The sequence below is a fragment of the Centruroides sculpturatus genome, unplaced genomic scaffold (assembly GCF_000671375.1).
Source record: "Centruroides sculpturatus isolate CEXI.00-Female unplaced genomic scaffold, Cexi_2.0 scaffold1269, whole genome shotgun sequence".
Lineage (NCBI taxonomy): Eukaryota > Metazoa > Arthropoda > Arachnida > Scorpiones > Buthidae > Centruroides > Centruroides sculpturatus.
The window spans coordinates 17,678-43,500 of NW_019385472.1; the positions used below are offsets into that span (position 1 = coordinate 17,678).

At 29.2% G+C, this 25,823-nt stretch overlaps 1 protein-coding gene across 1 annotated transcript in view; it reads left to right on the forward strand.

Annotated features, from left to right (window-relative positions):
• Nucleotides 1–25,823, forward strand: part of LOC111639299 (double-stranded RNA-specific adenosine deaminase-like) — a 124,133-nt gene that overhangs the window by 17,651 nt on the left and 80,659 nt on the right. The window contains exons 2-4 of the mRNA XM_023385147.1: nucleotides 7,861–8,011; nucleotides 11,982–12,168; nucleotides 25,527–25,620. Of these exons, the coding sequence (XP_023240915.1) occupies nucleotides 7,861–8,011; nucleotides 11,982–12,168; nucleotides 25,527–25,620 (432 nt within the window). The remainder of the gene's footprint in view (nucleotides 1–7,860; nucleotides 8,012–11,981; nucleotides 12,169–25,526; nucleotides 25,621–25,823) is intronic.

Sequence of the window (25,823 nt, forward strand, 5' to 3'; positions counted from 1 at the left end):
GCACATAATATTTCTTGATTTCATAATTGATCTGACTTGGTCTGAATTATCTCACTAATATAAGTTCTTAACAATATAGCTGATTGGATAGAGAACAAAAAATAATGGCCCAGGCCATCTAAAATATTTTAAACTGAAATAGGCTAAGTTTTCTTATTGTATTTAACCATCAGCAGAAATAGCACTGTAGGTATTTTGGCATAAGTCATTTATGAGTAGTGCAAGAATTTTTGACCAGAACAGAACATCTTTGGTAATGCTTATTTACAACGGAGGTTTTCCCAGTTTAAGATACAAAGCAAGATTTGAAACTGGACATTCTATTTTAAAAAGTCTTAAAAAATTTTTATCTGTATTTTTTCTCGGCTTGATAGAAATTTCAAACTTCAAACCAGGATTAAATTATATTATATTTAATAAAAGCATCAAAAAGTTCAGAAGTACTCTTTAATGAACTTATTTTCATTTGTCTTTTGTAGAGCCAACAAACAATCTGACTTATTCTGAATATCTTTCACAACAAAATCAAAATGATAAATATAATACTTGAGGAGGAAAAAATATATTCCAAGTACTTGAAATAAGAGGGAAATTTAACTTTAGTGTCATTAACAAATGTCTTATCAGTTTTAAGTAATTGCCTTCATTGCAAAAGACCATTCTCTTTGTTTTCTGCAGATTTACTGAAAGATCATTTTTTTTGTATAATTAAGTAACAAACAAAAGTTTACATTGCAAACCTATCTTTGAGTCTACCAATAACACATCATCATTAGCATATAATAAACAGTCAACTGCAACAGTAACAAACAGTAACAAATCAGCTGCATTTCCAAAAGTAAATGCAGAGAGTCCCAAGCAACTAAACATTTGCAGAAGGTCATTAATAAATAGTATAAACAACAGGGGACTCAATGGTTTCTGAGGCAAACCTCTTCCAGAAATAACCCTTTTAAAATTTGCAGTGTCTCTTCTCACATAACATCTTGTATTAAAGAACATTTTTTTAATCAAAAAATAAAAGAACTTGAAACACCTAAGGTGTGTAGTTTCCCGTAAAATATTCAAATTGATCTTATCAAAAACTTGAAAATTGAATAAATTTTATGACTTTCGACAAAATGTACTGTATTAAGCCATTAAATACAAAAAGTTATACATAGTTCCTCTATCTTTGACAAACGCTCCCTGATATTGAGAAATTACATTAAATTCGGTCATACAATGAACCAATCTCTCAGGATTCCAGTAAATAGCTTCCTAAAAGTATTCAATAACTCAATTGGGCAATAATTTTGGGGATCTAGTTTATCTCATTTCTTATAAACCATTTGTGATAGAATGCTCTTCCACTGTTCAGGAAAATTAGCTGTTTCTTTAATTCTGTGGAAGAGTTTCAGTAATTCCAACCACATCTCATCAGGTAAAAAAAAATAAACTCATTTTTATACTGTTCATTTCAGGTGCTGATTTCCTTTTAACTCTCCTTTTTGCATGTAGAGTATTAAAAGCTTACTTGTGGCATGTGTATTCACAGAATACATAATGCAAATTAATGCAATTCACATTTTTACATATATATGTGCTTGACTATGATTATATCTTTGATTTCTACATTTTCTCTACTATCTAACAGTATAAAATACTTGTGAGTATAAAAAAATGAGATTTTTATTTATATTTTTTGTAATTTGATTTGTAAATACAAAAACTAAACTTATCAAATTTCACCTCACTATAAATCATTTCAACTTTTACTTATTGACATCAGATTTGTTAAATTTCACAAGATTGTATTATCTTAATAGACTCTGCTGGTTCCTCCCTATGAAAGTCAACAAATTGCTAATTGTTTTATTAGTTTGTTTTCAAAAACTCCCTGTTTTGTAAATTGTGGGTCAAATGACTAACAAATTGTTTTATTGCACTCGGGAATGTTTTCTTTTAGATTTAACAACTAGTATTTCCAGTAATGAATTCTATAATTTTAGTTTTAATCATTTAAAAAATATTAATAAATTTACTAAATAAATGTTTGGATCATAATTACTAAATGGTATTGCCATGTAATGAACATAAATTTTCGTTGTTGCAAAATTGAAAGTATTACATTTCTCATCATGCTCTGATCCTGAGTAAGCCAGGTGATAACACTGAAGTGAGAAAATTGCATTGTCAAAAATAGCAGCAATGACTTATATGAAATGGATTGAGATTGATGATCATTGAAACCAGGAAAAAAGATAGAAAGTGTAGCATGTGGTAAAGTTTATGTTAGATGTCCATGTTTTACAACTCCTCAATGATAGTGCTTGTAAGAAGAGTGTGAGATCTCATTCCGTGTTTTAAAAATAAAAATCCTCATTTGTTTATATAGTATGTTTTTTTCCCTCTCTCTCTCTCCCTCTCTCTGTGCAGTCTGTAAAGTTTGCAACTGCTTTTTGATCTGTATAAATAACTTCAATAAAGATTTTTTTTTTTTTGAAGACATTGCTTATATATATAATTTGTGATCCTATCCTTTGCTGTGAATGGACGAATTATTGTTAACATATTGACACTAAAGTTAATGATAAAAGACCTTAACCCTAACATTGATTATGAGACTGAGATCGCTGGTAAGGATGTAAAAATGCATGTCTCAATAAGCTATGACGTCCTTTAATTAATGAGTCATAAGCAAAATAGAAGTTAATCATTGCCAATGAGTTAGTGATTACTGCAAAAGGCATCTTAACTGTTGTCATTCTGACGTTATAGTGCCATATTGGAATTTTTTTTCTTGGCAAAAGCAAACCATCACAAATGGCAGTTTCCAAAGAAGATAATAATAGTATTGAAAAATTAAATGATAAAAATTATTCAATATGGAAGTTTCAAATGGAGATGCTATTAATTAAAGAAAATTTATATGACAGTGTGAAACCTGAAAAACCAGATGATGCATACTATAAGCATGATTGTACTGCTAGAGCATTAATATGCTTAAATATTTCATATTCTCAAATAATTCATGTAATACGTGAATCGACTGCTTCGGAAATGTGGCAGAAGTTAAAAAAGTGTCCACAAATGAGCTAACTTAACAAGCAAATTATTTTTGCTTAGAAAGCTTTATTCTATAAAGTATGATGAGAACATGAAAATGCAGGATCACATAAAAGATATTCTTGAATTGAAGGAACACCTGGAAAGCATTGTGAACAGATTAAAAGTCACTTATATGCTATACTTCTATGTAGTTTACCAGAGTCATATTCTATCTGATTGAACAGAAAGTTCTCACACTTTTTAGAACTTTCTAGAATAACTTTTTTCTGGAACATTCTAGAATGTTCCATGGTAATATATAAACAGGTTGGGATATGTGCTATAAGAAAATACCAAACCAGTCCTCTCAGTCTACTTTATCATGACCAATCAACATTACTAACCAAAGAGCAAGTTTGCCTGCTCCTTGTTTATGACTATTGTTCCAAAAAAAAAGCAGCCAATTCTATCACTGACATCAATGCTGTGTTAGGCCCGGACACTGTCACCAGAAGAACTGCATACGATTGGTATGAATGCTTCAAAGGTGGAGATCCCTAACCCAAGAAGATCATGCTCTCTGTCTTCTGTGATTCTAAAGGAATCATCATGTTCGAGTTGCTGCTGCAAAATATAATCAACAACGCAACTTTCTACTGCGAACAACTCGACGTCTGCAGTAGAAACTGGCAGAGACCCACCCGGAACACCAGAATACCATCCTGCTGCATGACAATGCACGGCCACATATGGCTAGACAGACCTGCCATAAGCTACAGGACGTGAACTGGGAGGTCTTGCCCCACCCGCCATATAGCCCTGACATTGCATCTTCAGATTACCATCTGTTTGCCAAGCTTGACTGTCACCTGGCTGGCAAGAAGTTCAACAATGAAGCTGACTGACCAACTTCTGGCTGGCAAGAAGTTCAACAATGAAGCAGCCTGACCAACTTCTTCGAGTCTCAGCCACCAGAGTTTTATTGAGATGGCATCCATTTCTTGCATAAGCATTGGCAGGAAGTGGTCAACAACAACAGTGATTACATTGATGATTAAAGTTAATTCTGTACATAAAATTTTCTTGGTTAAATGAAATGCATCCAAAGGTGAGAACTTTCTGTTCAATCAGATACCTTAATAACTGCACTGGAAAGTAAGGATGAAAAAGAACTAACACAAGGTTATATAACAAGTAAATTGATAGATGAATACGAAAGGTGTTTACAAAGTAAACAAAGTTCATCGGGACAAGCCTTAACATTTAAAAGCAAAAATGCAGAAAAGTAGAATTATATAACCCAAGTAACCTAAGATTATTAGGATTGCATCTGAAAGTTAATTTTGTTTCTTTTAGATATGCTATTTCTTTATACAGTGGTAGCATATTGTGGTTATATTCTAGAATGATATGATGACATGTTTTTCTATGTTGATTATATCCATTTTTATCTTTACGGTCTAAGTTGTGGTGTTGTTGGGAATTGTACTAGCTAAAACCTGATTAAGTATTTGGGGTAATTGTGCATTGTAACTATTCATTCAAGGTGTTGGAAGTTCTTTAATTGTGTCAGAATAGTTTGTATAGTGGGTAAAAGCCCATTTGGTTAAGGTCGTAAAGACTGCAATCTTATATATATAGGGTCATAGAAGCTTGCTGGTATGAAAAAGGGTGTGTCCAGAATTAAAACTTTAGTCGAAAAAACTGTTTTGAATTAACTGTTACTGGAAAATAATTTAAGGCATTAGAGTGAAATATTTACTATATTATTCCAGTCCAATAAGTGGTGTTTTATCTATTTTAAGTAGTAAGTATATTTAATTAGTGACATAATCACTGTCATTTTCAATAATTTTTTCCCATTTTTTAACTAGCTTTTCTATTCCCTCTTTGCAAAGACTTTTGGCTTAGATTAAAAATATTGAACTAATGCATTTTTAACATCTTACAAGGAAAGTATTTTCCTTGTAAGATGTGCTGAAGTGGTCTGAACAAATGATAATCACATGATGCAACATCTGGATAATAAGCAGGATGAGAGAGAACTTCCCATCCTAAATCCTGATTTTTTGATTAGTGATTTTTGATGTGTGGAGTCTCTCATTGTCATGTTGATGGATGTTGAAACTGTGGGTAGCTTGATTGATGTGGTTTCATATTTGCAGTTGAATTATGACAATAAAGTTTTTTTGTAATTATTTTGCCAGGTTTTAACAACTTATAGTGCACCAAACCAGAAATATTCCATTACACACACAGAAGCATCTTCTTCCCATTGTGTTTGGCTCTGCAATTCCTTTTGATGTTTCTCTGACAGACAATCACTGCTTTTTCTTATATGAATTATCATATAACATCTGTTTTTCATCTCCAGTGATGCTACATTTAAGAAAAGGTTCATTTGCATGTTTTAATAGCAATGAACTGCAGATAGAAATTTGCTGACATTTTTGTTGATCAGTTAATAAGTATGGAACTTATTTTCCAACTTTGTAAACCTTTCCAATTGCTTTTAAGTATACTTGTGTTGTTGATCAACAAGTACCAGTTTTAGTAGCAATCTCTCCAATTGATTGTCCAAGGTTTTCTCTAGACAATGACTCAAAACATTGTGATTAGGGTTTCTCATTTCCCGGTCTTTTGCTTGTCCCGGGATCCCAGAATAAAAGTGAACTGTTTCCCGGGATCCCGGGAAATCCCGGGATAGAATTAATTATTTTTAAGGTATACAAAATATCTTGAAATCAAATGATATAATTATTTTCCATTTTTTTAAAGTAATTTTAAAGTTTGTAACCTCCAAAATCATATTAATAATGCTGTGTTAGGTCTATAGGCCTATAATAAAAATTACCTTTAAATAACGTAGAAATTTTCACAAATAGAAAAAAATTAATTAAAGTTTGCTGGAAACTGCATACAACAACAACAAAAAAAATGTTTTGAATTGAGTTAAAAATTAAAAAAATGAACTTCTAATTTAGAAGGTAATTTTCGTTTTTTAAATAAAATATAATACAAAATATTGCAAACTTTTATAAGATTTTAAAAAGCAAAGATGGTCAATACTCCGATAACTCACTCTAATTCTTATTTTAGTAATGAAAAGTCTTGCCACCGAGAATGCCCTTTCCGATTCAATTGATGTGATTGGAATAGTGTTTAATGCATTTAAGAGAAGACAGATATTATGTGTTTTTTCACCTGTAGCCTGGAAGCTTTCGAGTTCGTTTTCGAGATTGTAGTACTTCTTTCGCTCTCTAGTATTCTTGATTTGTCTACCTTGGCTGCTTTAATAGCGGCATCAAGCTTAGAGCTCGATAATTCGGCAATTCATTTGGCTTTAATAATCAGGTTTATGAAGAAAAACTTCATACTTGCAGACTTTGTACTCGTTTGTATCCTTGCCCAATTTGCACAATCTGGCGTCAGGCATTTATTGAAGCTACTGGGCATGGTTAAAACTCAAGACAGCGTAAGCACAATTATTCCAGATATTACAGGTTCCGACAAGTAAAGAATTTTTATAGTCCTGCCACAAATAAGCTATATATTGATTATTGACCATTTGTGACATGCTATAACGAGCAAAAATTTAAAAAAACTAATAGGTAGGTTTAAAATTAATAAATATAAATGTATTCTGACAGTGAATGAGTTAATTATGCTTTCTATTTGCAAAATTCCTCAACCTTAACACAAAATAAGAAAACAAGTGAATTTTTAAGAAATTTGCGGGATTTCCTGGGATAAGAAAAATTTCCCGGGTTAAAAAAACAACCGGGATCCTGGAATCCCGTTTGAGAAACCCTAATTGTGATGAATGATACTTGGTCTATCAGATTTAAAGCTTATCTTTCAGACTTAAATTGTCCTTATAAAATTTTGCAAACCACATCTTGCAAGTTTTTACTTATATGGCTGCTTGATAAAGACTGTTAGTGTTTCTGCTGCTTTTGTTCTCTTTGATCCACAGTGAAATTCAAATAGCATACAGTAAAATGTGTGTTCTTCACTTGATTCAAACACTGCCATTTTTCAAGGGTAAGTTCAATCTTGATGAAAGTTGATGTACAGTACATAATAAAGAAAATGTTTTTAACTAATCTAGAATTTAAATTAATTCTGGAGTAAAATTAAGAACCAATAATATTATAACCATGGCATTTAAAGTGTTTAAAAACAAAAAGACTTTCCGTTACCACTGATGATAATCATTATTTATTAGACACTGACACATTTGATCATTTGATAAAAATTCAAACATTTGTCCAAATACAGATGCTTGATCAATAGAATGACTTTTTACCTAAAGGAGGTATCTAAATATGGCAGAAAACGTTTTTAATTCAAAATAAATGCTGTTGGAGTAAGTAAGGAAGGTGTTTTTTTCATGTGTCTGTGTCTATTGAAAAGTTCTAGTGTATTAATTAACTATATGAGCATTATTTACATACAAATATTAATCATATAGGCAACCTTTGCTTCATTCCAGTAGAACATTAATGACAAATGTTTTCAATTTAAAATAGTTTAAATTTTGGATTGAATTTGAATGTAGAATGCTGCAGAATAAGCATTCTAAATGGAACACATCTGTAACTAATCTGAAGCAGGGCAGTTAAGCTGTTTGAAAACATTTCTCATCATTAATATTCTACTGAAATAAAGAAAAGGTTGCCTATATGATTAATATTTAAGCATTTTTTCAAGTTTTATTTTCTTTCTTTTTAATTATTTACATAACTAATATTGAATTAATTTTTATTTTTATAATTTATAAATAAAAATAAATAAAATTAAATAACAAAATAAAATTTAAAATTGCAGATTTCGTGCTGTTGCTTTCTTGGGTGATGAAGCATTAGCCGAAGCTTGGGATAAAACAAAGAAAGATGCCAAGAGACAAGCTGCAGAACTTGCTGTTCGAAACTTAGTAGCAAAAGATGGTCTTGGAAAATGGGGCAGTCTATCTCCTGGTGTATGTATTTCTATTCTCTTTTTTATTTTTGAATATTTAAAACTATATATTCACTATATATTTGTTAATGTTTTAAAAATTACTTTTAGATTCTGAAATCTTAAATTCTTGCAAAAGAATATAGTCTTACCTGTATATTTCTATTATGTTGTATTTGTCTTATTTGCAAGAATCATGCTGCTATTTACAACAATGCACAAATTATTATTGATCTATTAATTCTTAATGTATCAATCCAAACACTTAATTTTCGAGATGCTAGTGGCAAACACAAATAGTCACATTTTCTATCTTCTAACTTGCTTTTATCACATCTTTTATCTTTGCATGTACAATACAAACTTGTTTTATTACCAAATTGATTATTTGTAAACTATTAAGAGAAATGTTGTAAGTCAAATTCAGATTTTTTACAAAGTTTATACATACCCTTAATGCCAAATTATAAAAATAACACATTAAGTAAATTGTTAGTGTTAAGAGCTTTTATAAACATAAAAGATATATGCAAGTACTTTCAATGATGTATTATCATTCATTTTTATCTGGTAAGAACATAAAATGAACAGAAATTCTTTTTAGAATTTTTGTTCATTACTCTTTTGTGTATGTTTCTTTTATTTGTGTTCTTCCAAATTTATTCAAAACTTTAAAAATCACTACAAAGTTTGGTTTTTGAGCATGTGAGGAAAAATTTTTTACTTTATGCTCTCTCAATTTAAAAATATTAAGAGAGCATGAATTAAAAAATTTTTACTGCATGCTCAAAAACTTTTTAGTGATTTTTAAAGTTTTGAATAAATATGGAAGAATACAAATTGCTAAAAACATATAACATAACATTTGCTAAAAATACAAATTGCCATAAAAAATACAAATTGCCATAAAAAATAAAATTACTACAGTGTGATCCAAAATATATTTCAAAATAATCATCCATCATAACAATACTACTGGTGTGAAAATTCAATAAAATAAAAACATAATTAGTGAAAAAACCAGCAATAATTCATTTCCAAATGAACGTTGTTTTCTACCGTTTTCAATGGTCATCATCAGGTTCAATTCCAAGAGTTCAAGAAAATTGAATCTTGAAGTTATGTGCATGCCTGATGTAGAAGCCTTTAACAAAATTAGTCCTGTAACTGGTTTCCTATTTTAAAAATTCCGATATTTATATAAATATGTAGGCACACATGATGTATATCTATTATATGTCAAAATGTGCCCTCCACGCAATCGCAACGAGTCCATTTCCTTGAAATTGATGGCTGTTCCCTTCTTGAACACTTTAAATATTTCTAGCTGTTCGAGATATTTCAGGCTGGCCTAGTGCTCACACCATTGTATTAATCGTGTATTATCAAAGTCCATTCTGATATCATCATCTAGGGCAAAAGAAGCCAATGCCATAGTGAAAAGGCATTTTTGAATTGAGTATTTGTGTTCTTTGATCCTTGTTTTAAGGCAGCATGTGGTAGCATCAATATATTCGCCTGGACAATTCACCCTATGATCGTAAATAGGGATAGAATGTATTTTTGGGATACAATTGGAAGTGAATTATTGCTGGTTTTTTTGGTAATTACATATTTATTTTATTCAAAATATATTTCAATATTTAAAGTCAGAATAGAACAATTGATTTCTCAGGTCAAAGCTGTGACAAAAAGTTGTTAACAAATGGATTTATACTGCATATTGGAAGTTTCTTCTTTTTCTAAAATGTATACAGCTTTGCATTTTTATTCATCTAGATCAGTCAAACAATTCCTTGTAAGCTTAGACTTTAAATTGTTAGTGTTAAAGTCAAAAATTTTGTTTTGTGCAATAACAGTGATTACATACCTAGCATATATGAATTTCTCAACAATCTGATTGGTATTATTGGAGTGTGGATCTGTCAACTATTGTTTTAAGAAAGACAAGAAAAGTCATTGCACTCCCTGTTGTAACGTCATTATTGATTGGACTGTTTAACTTGGTTGTGAATGTAGCTTATTCCAGATTATTCTTTGAGGTAAAAACTTGCAAACCAGCTTGGCCCTATGCCTGTTAGTAAAAAATGTACTTATTCCATATGCTTTTTAGAAGAAAAACTTTATCTAAGCTTAACACATTCTTTAATTTCTTGTTCAAACCTTACGGTTTTATTTGCTTTGAAGGCAAGATCAGTTATTGACAACATGTTAGGGTGCTTACCTTTAGAACTGTGTTGCTTTTTTAAAGTTGATGTTTCTTTATATCTGTCTGTTTTTTATTTTGAAGCTGTTATACTGGTGAATGCCCTACTGCTTAAAAAAGGGTTTACTATACAAGTGCTACATACATGGAGGAGGCCTTCTGTTAATAACAGAAAATAATTACTTTTGTTTTAGTAGTAAATTTTACTTGCAGAAACAAGGTTCTCCTCTATCTCCATAGATTCTCCTCTATCTGCCATATTGACTGAGTTAATTATGAGGAATGTGGAATTTAATATATTTACCTCCCCTCTCACAATTCATTATCCATTCCTCTATTTTCAGTATGTAGATGATGTCTTGCTTGCCTGGAATAGTTCAAGAGGAGTTGTTACATTTTTATACAGATGTTATCTTCTGTTAATCCATCTATAACTTTTATCAAGGAAGATGAAAAGGATAGCAAAATTTGCTTTCCTAGACCTTTACATTAATAGAATACCTGAGAAAGTATCTTATTGTGTTTTTCATAAATTCAGCTTAATCCCCTATATCGTTCCTGCTACATCTTTTCAATTACTTTGTACATAAACACAATTATATCTGCCCTCATAAGCAGGGCTTAATTGCATTTGTCCTTCCAACTTTTGATACAAAAAGAAATGCAATTCGTTGCTATGAATGTGAGAAGGAAAGGGTAATCTTGCATTTAGTTTAATGTCAGTTCTTTAGTCCAAAGATTGCTTTTCCCTTCAAACACCTTGTACACTAAAAATAGATTTAGTATTTACACAACCTTTCTTCCCTTATTTAGGATCTGTTTTGTTTCATTTTCAGAAAATATAGTTTTATCTTGCCAATCATACTGCAATTATTCTTATGCATAATCCTTTTTAACAACAGGAATAAATATGCCTATTTAGAAAGATCTGGTATTTATATAGTTCCACTATAGCATCTGTAGATGGGTTGAAACTATATTACATAGGAGCCATCACCAGAGAGCTTATTGACCAAAAAAGTGTTATAACAAAATTTTAATCCTATATGATTGGAAGCATTATTACTAAAATAATGTATGGACCAAACAATGATATTTATCTGTTCATCCCTATATATAGCAACTATGGACTCCTATAACAAGAAAACTACTCAACTTCCAGAACTTTGAGTATCACTTTTCAAACAGTTAAAATCTTAATTTGTGGCAATTTAAATTTTAAATTATCATTTTAATTCTAATAATTTAAAACCATTTCTAGCAAAGCTGAAACTAATTTAGATTGAACACCACTTTAAATGCTTCTTCAGCAATGCATTACTATATTTAAAAAAACCTTTTCAATCCCTTTCATAGGCCTCCATTTGATGTAGGCTTATCAAAGGGATTGGAAATGTTTATTAAAATAAAGTAGTGTATTGCTGAAGAAGTATTTAAGGTGTTGTTTAATTTAATTCTCATAATTTGTAAAAAGTTATAAAATCAACTTACTTAAACCAAATACAGGTATACCTCGACTTACGTCATTTCGAGTTATAAATTTTTTGACAAATGACATGTCTACTCTCATTTCTTGATGGAATTCTTATTTTTTTCCAAATATATCATTTCATAAATGGGGTGTGGATTATACATGCATGCAGTCTATACATCCATAAACATAGTAATTCTGGGTATAGGATTTAGGAGGATTTTTAAAAATTTTATTGGTTGAAATTATCTTTCAGAATGACTAATATTTATTAATTGTAGATTTCATTTTATTAGTTATATTTTTATTTTATAGGTTGATGGCTTTGCAGACACTGGTCCTGACGTTTCAATGTTTGATGTTATTGCTGCATTAAGCCATAAAGCATTTAACATCAAAGTTTTAGAAGTACCTGAATATATGGGAGGAAGAAAAGTCCTTGCAGCCTTAGTTATGAAAAGAGGACGGGATGATAGAGGCACTGTTGTCTGTTTAGGAACAGGTATGTTTTATGATGAATAGCAGTTCATTTAATAAAAGAAAATATTAATAATTACAAAATTTTAAAGTCTTATTCAAACAAATGAAAAGTTTAACTTGTTTGTTTTTAATTGATCTTAATCAATGAAATTTACTTCAGTAGTTATATACAGGTATACCTTGAGTTACGTCGTTTTCGATTATACATTGTTTAATTAATCGTCAGGTAGAAAACGGATAGTTGGAAGATTTTGTTTAGTGGAATGAAATCTTCCAATTGTCCATTTTCAACCTGATGATGGCCTATGGAATAGGTTGAAAATGTTTGTTTTAATTAAACTTTCTTGGCAACAATAAAGGTGTTTGGTTGTTAATTATTATTTTGCTGAGCACGTTTTTTTTAATGTTATGCGTTGTTTGTCAAAAAAACTTGATTTTTATTTTTCCATATATTTAAGTCGTTTTATTTGACTTTACGTCTGTTTGCCACAAATATTGATATCATAATATCACTAGAAAAGTGTTAAAAGCACATAAAATCATATTAAAATACATACATTTACAGTAAATGTTAATATAATCATCATAAATCGTAGAAAATTAAATATGAAAACATATGGGACTCTGCGTTGTCTTCTTATTTAGTGGTTTTTAAGAGCTCAATATTGGCATTTTTTACAGTAGTTCCAATATCTTCTGTTTGGCGTCATTCTATATTGGTAAATTTAACAAAAATTAGTTTACTTTTTAGTATCGCAAAATAATTTTAATAACTGTATTTGTTATTTAACCCTTAACTGGTTTTATAAATTTTACAATTATAACTGGTTTTGTGGGGGCTGCGCAGCCCCTAAGCAAAATTTGCCTCTATAGAGCAATTTTGAACAACGTGACAGTTTGAAAGTGCATAAATGCTAAATGAAACTCTTGTTTAGTATAATCAACTCTTATATATTCATATACAGTAGAACCTCGATTACCCGGACTAATTGGGGATGGAGGTAGTCCGGATAAGGAAAAATCCGGATAATCGAAACAAATACTTTAATTTGTCTTTTAATGATAATATAACACGTTTTCTTTTCTATGACATATCGGTAATATTAAAAGTAAATACTGTATTTAAATCGTGATCACATTTTCAAGAAACAAACGTTCGTATTACATTTGGACTACTACTGACCAACGCTAACAGACTACCTATTGTTTAAAAGGCCCTCTGGTGGCGCAAGAAGATGGATATTATAAAATAAAAAGCAGTTGAAACTGCATTTTTATAAAAAAAATTTGACAAACTATTTATCATTTTATGACGAGTAAAATTTTTTCGTCGCGTTCGCGGCTTTTAAGTAATGCGTAAACCTTTGAGGCGCGAGGCCCTTCGGACCGCGAGGCATACGCGGTGGCCCACGTCATCCATGCCTTACGCCGCCCTTGGTCATAAAAATGATATAATTTGAATATAAATTATTTATAAATACGTATGTCAAGTTATATTTTTATTACTTTAAATAAATTATATTTAAGTAGTACTTACTTATATTTACTTAAATATATTTAAGTAAAATATATTTAAAAGTTTACGACCACTGTGCTGGGTGAGACGTTGTTGAAACAAAAAAAGTTATGCATTCCATCACGTACATAAACTGTCGTAATTCGCCAATTGCAAATCAGCAAATTCGTAAAATTTTTGTTTATTTTGAACAATCCGGATAATGGAGGTTCTACTGTAGTTTGTTTTACTTAATTATTATAAGATATCACAAAATTGTTACAACTTTTGGTGTTTGCTTTTTTCAAAAATACAAAAATTTACCCTATTGTAAGGTTTTAACAAAAATGTTTTTTTTCTTATTCTTAAGAAACTAGTCTTTCAAAATAGTAACTCTTATAGTCTCTAATTATCATTTGTTAAAAATCACAGGTAATATAATAACTTCTACTTTTAAGACTCAAAAACATTTTAACAAAATGCGTAGTTCAGTCTTGACAGTTATCACATAGTATTTTTGCAGTACTATGCACTTTACAAACAAATTTCAAACAACTGTTGCACTTAGTAGCATATTTTCCATTTTTTTTAGCATGAAATGAGAACATACTTATTTTAGGAGTTTTTGGCTTGATCTAGAAATTTGTATAATATTATCATCTATTAGCAGTTCAAGTGATGCTTTGGTAGTCATTTTGAATTTGTTATGCAAGTTTGCAATACCTTTGCAAAATAATTGTAAAAATAAAAAAAAACATAAAAACACATATCCACAAAAAACCAACGTAACTGGTATCGTGAGGGCCACGCAGCCCCCAGAAAGTACGTAGCTCCATCCTGGTAAGTGCTAAAACGCCGAACGTTTTGACACCCCAAGCGAGACACGATGTAATGAGATTACATAAAATGGCAGCTGTGCCCAATGCTTAGATTTTTAGAAATTCGTATAAATATGGCGCGTGGAGGCCGTGCGGCCACCATAAAACCAATTAAGGGTTAACCTTACAAAATCATATTATTTTATAATGTCTTAGAGCAAACCACATACACAAATAAAGAGTTTGCAATGTACTGTAAACATCACCAAATTTACAAGTATGTATGTACTGTACTGTACATGTATTTGTTAATTTAGATTACTTTTTTCCTGTACTATATTAAAAACTAAAATTTATTTGTTTGTAGGCTTAAAATAGATTCTTATTAACCATATATTATTAAAAATGCATTTAAAAATAAAATACAGAACTGGGAATGGTTATTTGTGGTTTAGCCTAGTGACAAGTAAATTTGGAGATGAGTAAATTCGACTTATGTTGCCTCTCCTGAACCAATTACCAATGTAAGGTAAGGTATACCTGTAAATTGATTCAATATCTGACAATTTTCTTTAAATGCTGGTGAGAAAATTAGAATTATTTATTTTTTGTTATATTACAGTATGAAGAAAAATGGATAAGATTAAAAAATATGTAATAAATTATATTTATTGCTTAGTTAATGAATAGCTAAATTTGCTTGCTTAGCAAATGAAAATAACTGTAGGGACAAAAATTTTTAGTGTGAGGAAACTTGGAAACATGAGGATTTTTTTTATGAAGTAAAACTGGTTAAGATGCATTCAGAATTTTAGTTGACACAATATGAAGGAATAATGACACCAGTATAGAATGAAATTGAAAACAAAAATTATGTAATATAAAAAAAATGCTGTTTGATGCAAATTGGTCCAATTACGGCAAAGATTCAAGTTCCATTAGACTGTGAACTGAAAATTGAATAATTAAAAATAAGTATTTAAAGTGGAAAATTTCAAAAGAAAAACATTTGACTTATTTCAAATTTTGCTTTTTCAACATAACTCTCTTCTTTTTATGTACACTACCTCTTCAGTATATCTGTCTGCCTTTGTTTTCACTTGGATCAGTTGGGGTCTTCTCCATTTTTCCTAGGATGAAGGACAACCTATTTGTTGTTAGTTTGCTGAATGAAATTTTTCTTGCGTTTTTTCAGCTGATTGCAAGTTGAGTTTTCTTGCATTTTGGTCAATATACTTGTCGTCTAAATCATTAGGGTTCAGATGTAACAATTTGAGATATATTATGTAGAATTAAAGTATGATTAATAAATTCAAGTATTTCTGATTTGGAGTTACTTTTTGATGTATGATAATTATATAAAATGATATTATTATAGTTAATTAAATTATCCATTTTATACTGTATTAGATGTTTTTCAATTTTTAAATTATCGATTTGTAATTTTAAATTGTCAGACTTTCCATTTTTTGAAACTGAATTTTATTTTCTCATATAGTTCTATGGATTAGATTCAAATCTTCTTTTATAGATTTCATTTGGGTGGATAGTTTATCATTCGAAGTATTAATCAATTCCGAAATTTTTTCCCATAAATCTGCTGTTAAAATATTACTCAAATTTATCAAAGTGGATGGATTAGTTATATTAGACTCACCTGGGAAATTTTGCAGGATTTGTGAATTTATTTCCATATGAGGATTGTTGATTTCTAGTGATAATTCTTGTAATTCTTTTTCCATTAACAAATTATAATCCGTTATAAGTTTGGAATTTGATGTGTCTGGTTGATTCTTTTTGCTATTCTGTTTGGTTCAGTTGAGTGGAGGTCTTCCACATTTAATTGGTGAATGGTGCATACTTATCAGTTCTTAATATTTCTTCAGAATAATGATTTCTAGTTAGTATTATTCACTTTTGATTAATTTGATTAGTTAATTTAGAGAAATACACTAGTTTCCCAGTTAATGTCAAGAGCAAGAACAAAGTCACCAGCAGCACACACATCCAAGACACCCCCCCCTTTTTCAAAATCTCATCAGATTTATTATTATTAGTGATGGGATGATTAATCAGAATCAGAAATATCAGAAAATTTCTGGGAATTAGAATTGAGAAAATCTCATCATGATTTCTGATTTTTAAAAATGATTCTTCCACATTTCATAAGAAAATTAATTTTTGTTTTAGTCAAAGATTAAAAATTTTAAAATTACAATATTAACAATAATATATTAGTTTATTGGAAACTTTCACATCAACAAAACAGGGAGTATATGACATATGTCATGGTGAACTCACCGTGACATTTGTCATGACAGACATTTTTCTTGCATAGTCCAGCAGATTCCAACTTATTTTTATCGTGGAACCTTTATCACCTTAGTAAAACATGTTGGAACCCTGACAATTCTTAATGATTATAAATAAAACAGAAAATAGAAACACAAAAAATAATTTATTAAAATTGCAATTGATAGATTAATAATGGAAAGCAAATATTACTTATTTCAAACTGGTCATTAATGTTTTTTCCTTTCAATATTTTAAACAGTGTGCTAGTGCTAGATTTGTACTGTTGTTTGTATCGACCTTTTTGGTCTACTTGTCACTATAAACATTAGAAGTACAGTACTTGCTACATTTTTCTTCAAAACTCTTCTCTCAGCCAATGCTCTGATTTTTTAATTTGGGGGTATGCTTATACTAAAAGCGTTATAAATTTATATGATTTCAACTATATTTTTATATGAAAAATACTTAAAATATTGCAAAACTCTAATAATCTTTGACTGATATGCTCACTTATATGCTGTACAGTTGCACTACAACACATTACAGATGATGGGACATTAAACCCCTTGACGACACTTATCATCCATTCAACATGAGTATCCCGGCACTAGTATTGTAGTATGTACAGTACCATGAGGTGTCTGACTGGCCACACTTGTCATTAGATTCAATAGGCTTATGCTGCAGATATGGATGAATTAAAGCATATTTAACAGTTATATTATTATTTATATGTTGGATACTTTTAAAGTTATTTTTTAAAATGATTTTCTAGCTTTATGTTAAGTTTTACCATATTTACAGCTTTCATTATCTTCTCAAACATTATATTATGATTTTTGTTCATTCTGTTACCTATAAATTGGTCCCCACTGTTTATATAGCTACAGATAACTCTGGCACATATGTAGGATGTCATGAGAGTACTCAACTCAAGACTACAACAATTACACTTCATATCTCAAATTTGCATTGGCACATTTATACATCACTAGATTGAACAGATTTTATTGGCAGAACCCTAGAGTCAATTGGATCAAAATAATTTAACTACTAAACACATATTAAACACTTACATAGTGATATATCTATATAAATATTAAAAGCAAAATGTTCCATTATCATTACACACAAATAACACAAATTTTAAAATTAATTTGATTTATGATTTAAAATTTCAAAACAACTTTTAACCTATTTTTAAAAACATTGTTTTAATTTTCGATTGATTTGACTTTAATTTTAATTAATTTGATTTTACTTTTACTTTTGGTTTTAATGTAAAGACCAGAGTTTTAATTATTATTTTTAATATTTATTTAATTTTGCCTGCATTTTTTTGAATCCCCTTAATTACAATTTTTTAAATTAATTGCAACTCTGTTTTTTCTTTTGCAATATAACTATAGAAACTGTTTTAAGGTTGTTTTGCACAAAAGATAATAAAATTTTAATTTATTTTAAGTTTTTAGTAATTTCACTAATTTTTGTTTCATAAAGTTGCCTGCTTTTTAAAATTTTTAATTATAAGCTAGTTAACATTGATTGAACTATCGGGCTATCTAGTTTCAAATTAAGGCCGGCAGTTGGCAAAAATATTTAAATGTTGGCAAGACATTTTAAAATGTAAACAAAATTATATTTTACTTGAAAAATACTGAATATTAAAAATAATTTTATATAATATGTTTATTTATAATGATAAAACGACTTGCTTATTATAACTATGAAAGTTTTTATGATTCACAGACGATGCTATAATAAATTAAATTTTCAAATGCTGTTTGCATGTTTTTGAGTTAAAAATAATTGTTTGCACTAAGTTTAATGCTGTTTTGAGATTTAAAAATTGATTTTTCAAGATGAGTCGGTCTAGATATTTGTTGCTTGAGTGAATGAATTCAAAAATCAGTTAACTCATGATGATGATATTTGTTCAGCTTGTTGCATCATTTGCCAAACTTCATTTAGTATTAAATACAATGGAGTTAAATTATTTACAAGACATGCCTGTTGCAAAAAGTGTGAAAAAAGTGCAACTTCTCATTTACTTTCTCCTCTCTCATCATTTCATTGTCAATGAATCAGTTTTCAAAGATGGCAACCCTACATGACATGATGGGATAGCTTGTTCAGTTAAAAAGGAATTAGCTGTAATTTCTTCAAGGATAGTGTTGTAATATTAACTTTATTGAAAATAAGCTTACAACTTTATTTTGTAGTACACAATAAAAGCATGCGTATCCACATATAAATGGAGAATTTTCATGTTTCTTTTGAGAGATTGATTCTGGATTTCTCAATAGTTTTTCATTCGTAAGCTTGATGTTTATTAATGAATGTACTGTGCTCATAATGTAAATCATAAATTTTTCTAAACTAAAAGTTTAGAAAGTATTTTCCAATTTCAATATGATTCCTGATTCTAATTCAAAAGAATTAGAGTCAGGAATCATATTGAAATTGGGAAAAATTTTGGTATTGTCCCACTACTAGTTAATGTAATCATTAAAGAAAAATATTTGAACTTTCCACCTCTCTAAGGTTTTCACATTATTCAGGTTCTGGCATTTGCAGGTTTCATTGTATGATTTTCTGATGTTTTCAGATGAGTAAGGAAGTCTTTTGTTTTATNTTTACGACCACTGTGCTGGGTGAGACGTTGTTGAAACAAAAAAAGTTATGCATTCCATCACGTACATAAACTGTCGTAATTCGCCAATTGCAAATCAGCAAATTCGTAAAATTTTTGTTTATTTTGAACAATCCGGATAATGGAGGTTCTACTGTAGTTTGTTTTACTTAATTATTATAAGATATCACAAAATTGTTACAACTTTTGGTGTTTGCTTTTTTCAAAAATACAAAAATTTACCCTATTGTAAGGTTTTAACAAAAATGTTTTTTTTCTTATTCTTAAGAAACTAGTCTTTCAAAATAGTAACTCTTATAGTCTCTAATTATCATTTGTTAAAAATCACAGGTAATATAATAACTTCTACTTTTAAGACTCAAAAACATTTTAACAAAATGCGTAGTTCAGTCTTGACAGTTATCACATAGTATTTTTGCAGTACTATGCACTTTACAAACAAATTTCAAACAACTGTTGCACTTAGTAGCATATTTTCCATTTTTTTTAGCATGAAATGAGAACATACTTATTTTAGGAGTTTTTGGCTTGATCTAGAAATTTGTATAATATTATCATCTATTAGCAGTTCAAGTGATGCTTTGGTAGTCATTTTGAATTTGTTATGCAAGTTTGCAATACCTTTGCAAAATAATTGTAAAAATAAAAAAAAACATAAAAACACATATCCACAAAAAACCAACGTAACTGGTATCGTGAGGGCCACGCAGCCCCCAGAAAGTACGTAGCTCCATCCTGGTAAGTGCTAAAACGCCGAACGTTTTGACACCCCAAGCGAGACACGATGTAATGAGATTACATAAAATGGCAGCTGTGCCCAATGCTTAGATTTTTAGAAATTCGTATAAATATGGCGCGTGGAGGCCGTGCGGCCACCATAAAACCAATTAAGGGTTAACCTTACAAAATCATATTATTTTATAATGTCTTAGAGCAAACCACATACACAAATAAAGAGTTTGCAATGTACTGTAAACATCACCAAATTTACAAGTATGTATGTACTGTACTGTACATGTATTTGTTAATTTAGATTACTTTTTTCCTGTACTATATTAAAAACTAAAATTTATTTGTTTGTAGGCTTAAAATAGATTCTTATTAACCATATATTATTAAAAATGCATTTAAAAATAAAATACAGAACTGGGAATGGTTATTTGTGGTTTAGCCTAGTGACAAGTAAATTTGGAGATGAGTAAATTCGACTTATGTTGCCTCTCCTGAACCAATTACCAATGTAAGGTAAGGTATACCTGTAAATTGATTCAATATCTGACAATTTTCTTTAAATGCTGGTGAGAAAATTAGAATTATTTATTTTTTGTTATATTACAGTATGAAGAAAAATGGATAAGATTAAAAAATATGTAATAAATTATATTTATTGCTTAGTTAATGAATAGCTAAATTTGCTTGCTTAGCAAATGAAAATAACTGTAGGGACAAAAATTTTTAGTGTGAGGAAACTTGGAAACATGAGGATTTTTTTTATGAAGTAAAACTGGTTAAGATGCATTCAGAATTTTAGTTGACACAATATGAAGGAATAATGACACCAGTATAGAATGAAATTGAAAACAAAAATTATGTAATATAAAAAAAATGCTGTTTGATGCAAATTGGTCCAATTACGGCAAAGATTCAAGTTCCATTAGACTGTGAACTGAAAATTGAATAATTAAAAATAAGTATTTAAAGTGGAAAATTTCAAAAGAAAAACATTTGACTTATTTCAAATTTTGCTTTTTCAACATAACTCTCTTCTTTTTATGTACACTACCTCTTCAGTATATCTGTCTGCCTTTGTTTTCACTTGGATCAGTTGGGGTCTTCTCCATTTTTCCTAGGATGAAGGACAACCTATTTGTTGTTAGTTTGCTGAATGAAATTTTTCTTGCGTTTTTTCAGCTGATTGCAAGTTGAGTTTTCTTGCATTTTGGTCAATATACTTGTCGTCTAAATCATTAGGGTTCAGATGTAACAATTTGAGATATATTATGTAGAATTAAAGTATGATTAATAAATTCAAGTATTTCTGATTTGGAGTTACTTTTTGATGTATGATAATTATATAAAATGATATTATTATAGTTAATTAAATTATCCATTTTATACTGTATTAGATGTTTTTCAATTTTTAAATTATCGATTTGTAATTTTAAATTGTCAGACTTTCCATTTTTTGAAACTGAATTTTATTTTCTCATATAGTTCTATGGATTAGATTCAAATCTTCTTTTATAGATTTCATTTGGGTGGATAGTTTATCATTCGAAGTATTAATCAATTCCGAAATTTTTTCCCATAAATCTGCTGTTAAAATATTACTCAAATTTATCAAAGTGGATGGATTAGTTATATTAGACTCACCTGGGAAATTTTGCAGGATTTGTGAATTTATTTCCATATGAGGATTGTTGATTTCTAGTGATAATTCTTGTAATTCTTTTTCCATTAACAAATTATAATCCGTTATAAGTTTGGAATTTGATGTGTCTGGTTGATTCTTTTTGCTATTCTGTTTGGTTCAGTTGAGTGGAGGTCTTCCACATTTAATTGGTGAATGGTGCATACTTATCAGTTCTTAATATTTCTTCAGAATAATGATTTCTAGTTAGTATTATTCACTTTTGATTAATTTGATTAGTTAATTTAGAGAAATACACTAGTTTCCCAGTTAATGTCAAGAGCAAGAACAAAGTCACCAGCAGCACACACATCCAAGACACCCCCCCCTTTTTCAAAATCTCATCAGATTTATTATTATTAGTGATGGGATGATTAATCAGAATCAGAAATATCAGAAAATTTCTGGGAATTAGAATTGAGAAAATCTCATCATGATTTCTGATTTTTAAAAATGATTCTTCCACATTTCATAAGAAAATTAATTTTTGTTTTAGTCAAAGATTAAAAATTTTAAAATTACAATATTAACAATAATATATTAGTTTATTGGAAACTTTCACATCAACAAAACAGGGAGTATATGACATATGTCATGGTGAACTCACCGTGACATTTGTCATGACAGACATTTTTCTTGCATAGTCCAGCAGATTCCAACTTATTTTTATCGTGGAACCTTTATCACCTTAGTAAAACATGTTGGAACCCTGACAATTCTTAATGATTATAAATAAAACAGAAAATAGAAACACAAAAAATAATTTATTAAAATTGCAATTGATAGATTAATAATGGAAAGCAAATATTACTTATTTCAAACTGGTCATTAATGTTTTTTCCTTTCAATATTTTAAACAGTGTGCTAGTGCTAGATTTGTACTGTTGTTTGTATCGACCTTTTTGGTCTACTTGTCACTATAAACATTAGAAGTACAGTACTTGCTACATTTTTCTTCAAAACTCTTCTCTCAGCCAATGCTCTGATTTTTTAATTTGGGGGTATGCTTATACTAAAAGCGTTATAAATTTATATGATTTCAACTATATTTTTATATGAAAAATACTTAAAATATTGCAAAACTCTAATAATCTTTGACTGATATGCTCACTTATATGCTGTACAGTTGCACTACAACACATTACAGATGATGGGACATTAAACCCCTTGACGACACTTATCATCCATTCAACATGAGTATCCCGGCACTAGTATTGTAGTATGTACAGTACCATGAGGTGTCTGACTGGCCACACTTGTCATTAGATTCAATAGGCTTATGCTGCAGATATGGATGAATTAAAGCATATTTAACAGTTATATTATTATTTATATGTTGGATACTTTTAAAGTTATTTTTTAAAATGATTTTCTAGCTTTATGTTAAGTTTTACCATATTTACAGCTTTCATTATCTTCTCAAACATTATATTATGATTTTTGTTTATTCTGTTACCTATAAATTGGTCCCCACTGTTTATATAGCTACAGATAACTCTGGCACATATGTAGGATGTCATGAGAGTACTCAACTCAAGACTACAACAATTACACTTCATATCTCAAATTTGCATTGGCACATTTATACATCACTAGATTGAACAGATTTTATTGGCAGAACCCTAGAGTCAATTGGATCAAAATAATTTAACTACTAAACACATATTAAACACTTACATAGTGATATATCTATATAAATATTAAAAGCAAAATGTTCCATTATCATTACACACAAATAACACAAATTTTAAAATTAATTTGATTTATGATTTAAAATTTCAAAACAACTTTTAACCTATTTTTAAAAACATTGTTTTAATTTTCGATTGATTTGACTTTAATTTTAATTAATTTGATTTTACTTTTACTTTTGGTTTTAATGTAAAGACCAGAGTTTTAATTATTATTTTTAATATTTATTTAATTTTGCCTGCATTTTTTTGAATCCCCTTAATTACAATTTTTTAAATTAATTGCAACTCTGTTTTTTCTTTTGCAATATAACTATAGAAACTGTTTTAAGGTTGTTTTGCACAAAAGATAATAAAATTTTAATTTATTTTAAGTTTTTAGTAATTTCACTAATTTTTGTTTCATAAAGTTGCCTGCTTTTTAAAATTTTTAATTATAAGCTAGTTAACATTGATTGAACTATCGGGCTATCTAGTTTCAAATTAAGGCCGGCAGTTGGCAAAAATATTTAAATGTTGGCAAGACATTTTAAAATGTAAACAAAATTATATTTTACTTGAAAAATACTGAATATTAAAAATAATTTTATATAATATGTTTATTTATAATGATAAAACGACTTGCTTATTATAACTATGAAAGTTTTTATGATTCACAGACGATGCTATAATAAATTAAATTTTCAAATGCTGTTTGCATGTTTTTGAGTTAAAAATAATTGTTTGCACTAAGTTTAATGCTGTTTTGAGATTTAAAAATTGATTTTTCAAGATGAGTCGGTCTAGATATTTGTTGCTTGAGTGAATGAATTCAAAAATCAGTTAACTCATGATGATGATATTTGTTCAGCTTGTTGCATCATTTGCCAAACTTCATTTAGTATTAAATACAATGGAGTTAAATTATTTACAAGACATGCCTGTTGCAAAAAGTGTGAAAAAAGTGCAACTTCTCATTTACTTTCTCCTCTCTCATCATTTCATTGTCAATGAATCAGTTTTCAAAGATGGCAACCCTACATGACATGATGGGATAGCTTGTTCAGTTAAAAAGGAATTAGCTGTAATTTCTTCAAGGATAGTGTTGTAATATTAACTTTATTGAAAATAAGCTTACAACTTTATTTTGTAGTACACAATAAAAGCATGCGTATCCACATATAAATGGAGAATTTTCATGTTTCTTTTGAGAGATTGATTCTGGATTTCTCAATAGTTTTTCATTCGTAAGCTTGATGTTTATTAATGAATGTACTGTGCTCATAATGTAAATCATAAATTTTTCTAAACTAAAAGTTTAGAAAGTATTTTCCAATTTCAATATGATTCCTGATTCTAATTCAAAAGAATTAGAGTCAGGAATCATATTGAAATTGGGAAAAATTTTGGTATTGTCCCACTACTAATTATTATTATTATTATTATTATTATTATTAACAACAACTGTAATTGGAAAAAAAAGGAGGGGGTAATAAAATTTCAAGAGCCCTTGAAGGGGGTCAACAGTCAAAAAACTTTAGGAGTGATGTTTTAGATATTCAGATATTTTATATATTTTTATTATATACCAAAATTTGATTATAAAATTACAGTTAAATTCTTCATTAACTGTTGTGTAAGTTCTTCATTAACTGAGTTGTTTTTTTAATATAAAAGTATTATAATCAGAGAAACTTCTTAACATATAGGCATTAAAATAAAAATAACTTTAAAAACTCACGCCAATATTTGTATAACTTATGGATACAAATTCACTGAGTTCAGCGTTAATAAAGTTTCTTTAGTATTAACACAAGCACTTTCAAGCACTTTATTAATGCTGGACTCAGTGAATTTGTATCCATAAGTTAGGCATTAAAATAATTTAACACCTACATGTTAAGAAGTTTCTCCTATTAAATGATCTGTTTGCTGTCCATTTCTGAATTATAGTATTATAATCAATGTAAAATAGCATTTATGTTGATAAAAAATTTATTAATTGTTGCATTGAAAATTTTTTTAACTTTTTATATTAGGTAATCGATGTATAAGTGGTCAACAGCTAAGTCAGGATGGTCATGTAGTAAATGATTCCCATGCAGAAGTTGTTACGAGAAGAGGCTTCTTAAGGTATTATATTTTGATTAATTCAAATATTTTATTGTATACTGGCACAATGAAGTGACTTTTCTTCAACACTGGGCAAGTTTCAATCTTTATTCAGTCTTATTCTAACTGAATAAAGATTGAAACTTGCCCAGTGTTGAAGAAAAGTCACTTCATTGTGCCAGTATACAATACATAAATACAACACGGTTTCGACAACAACAACA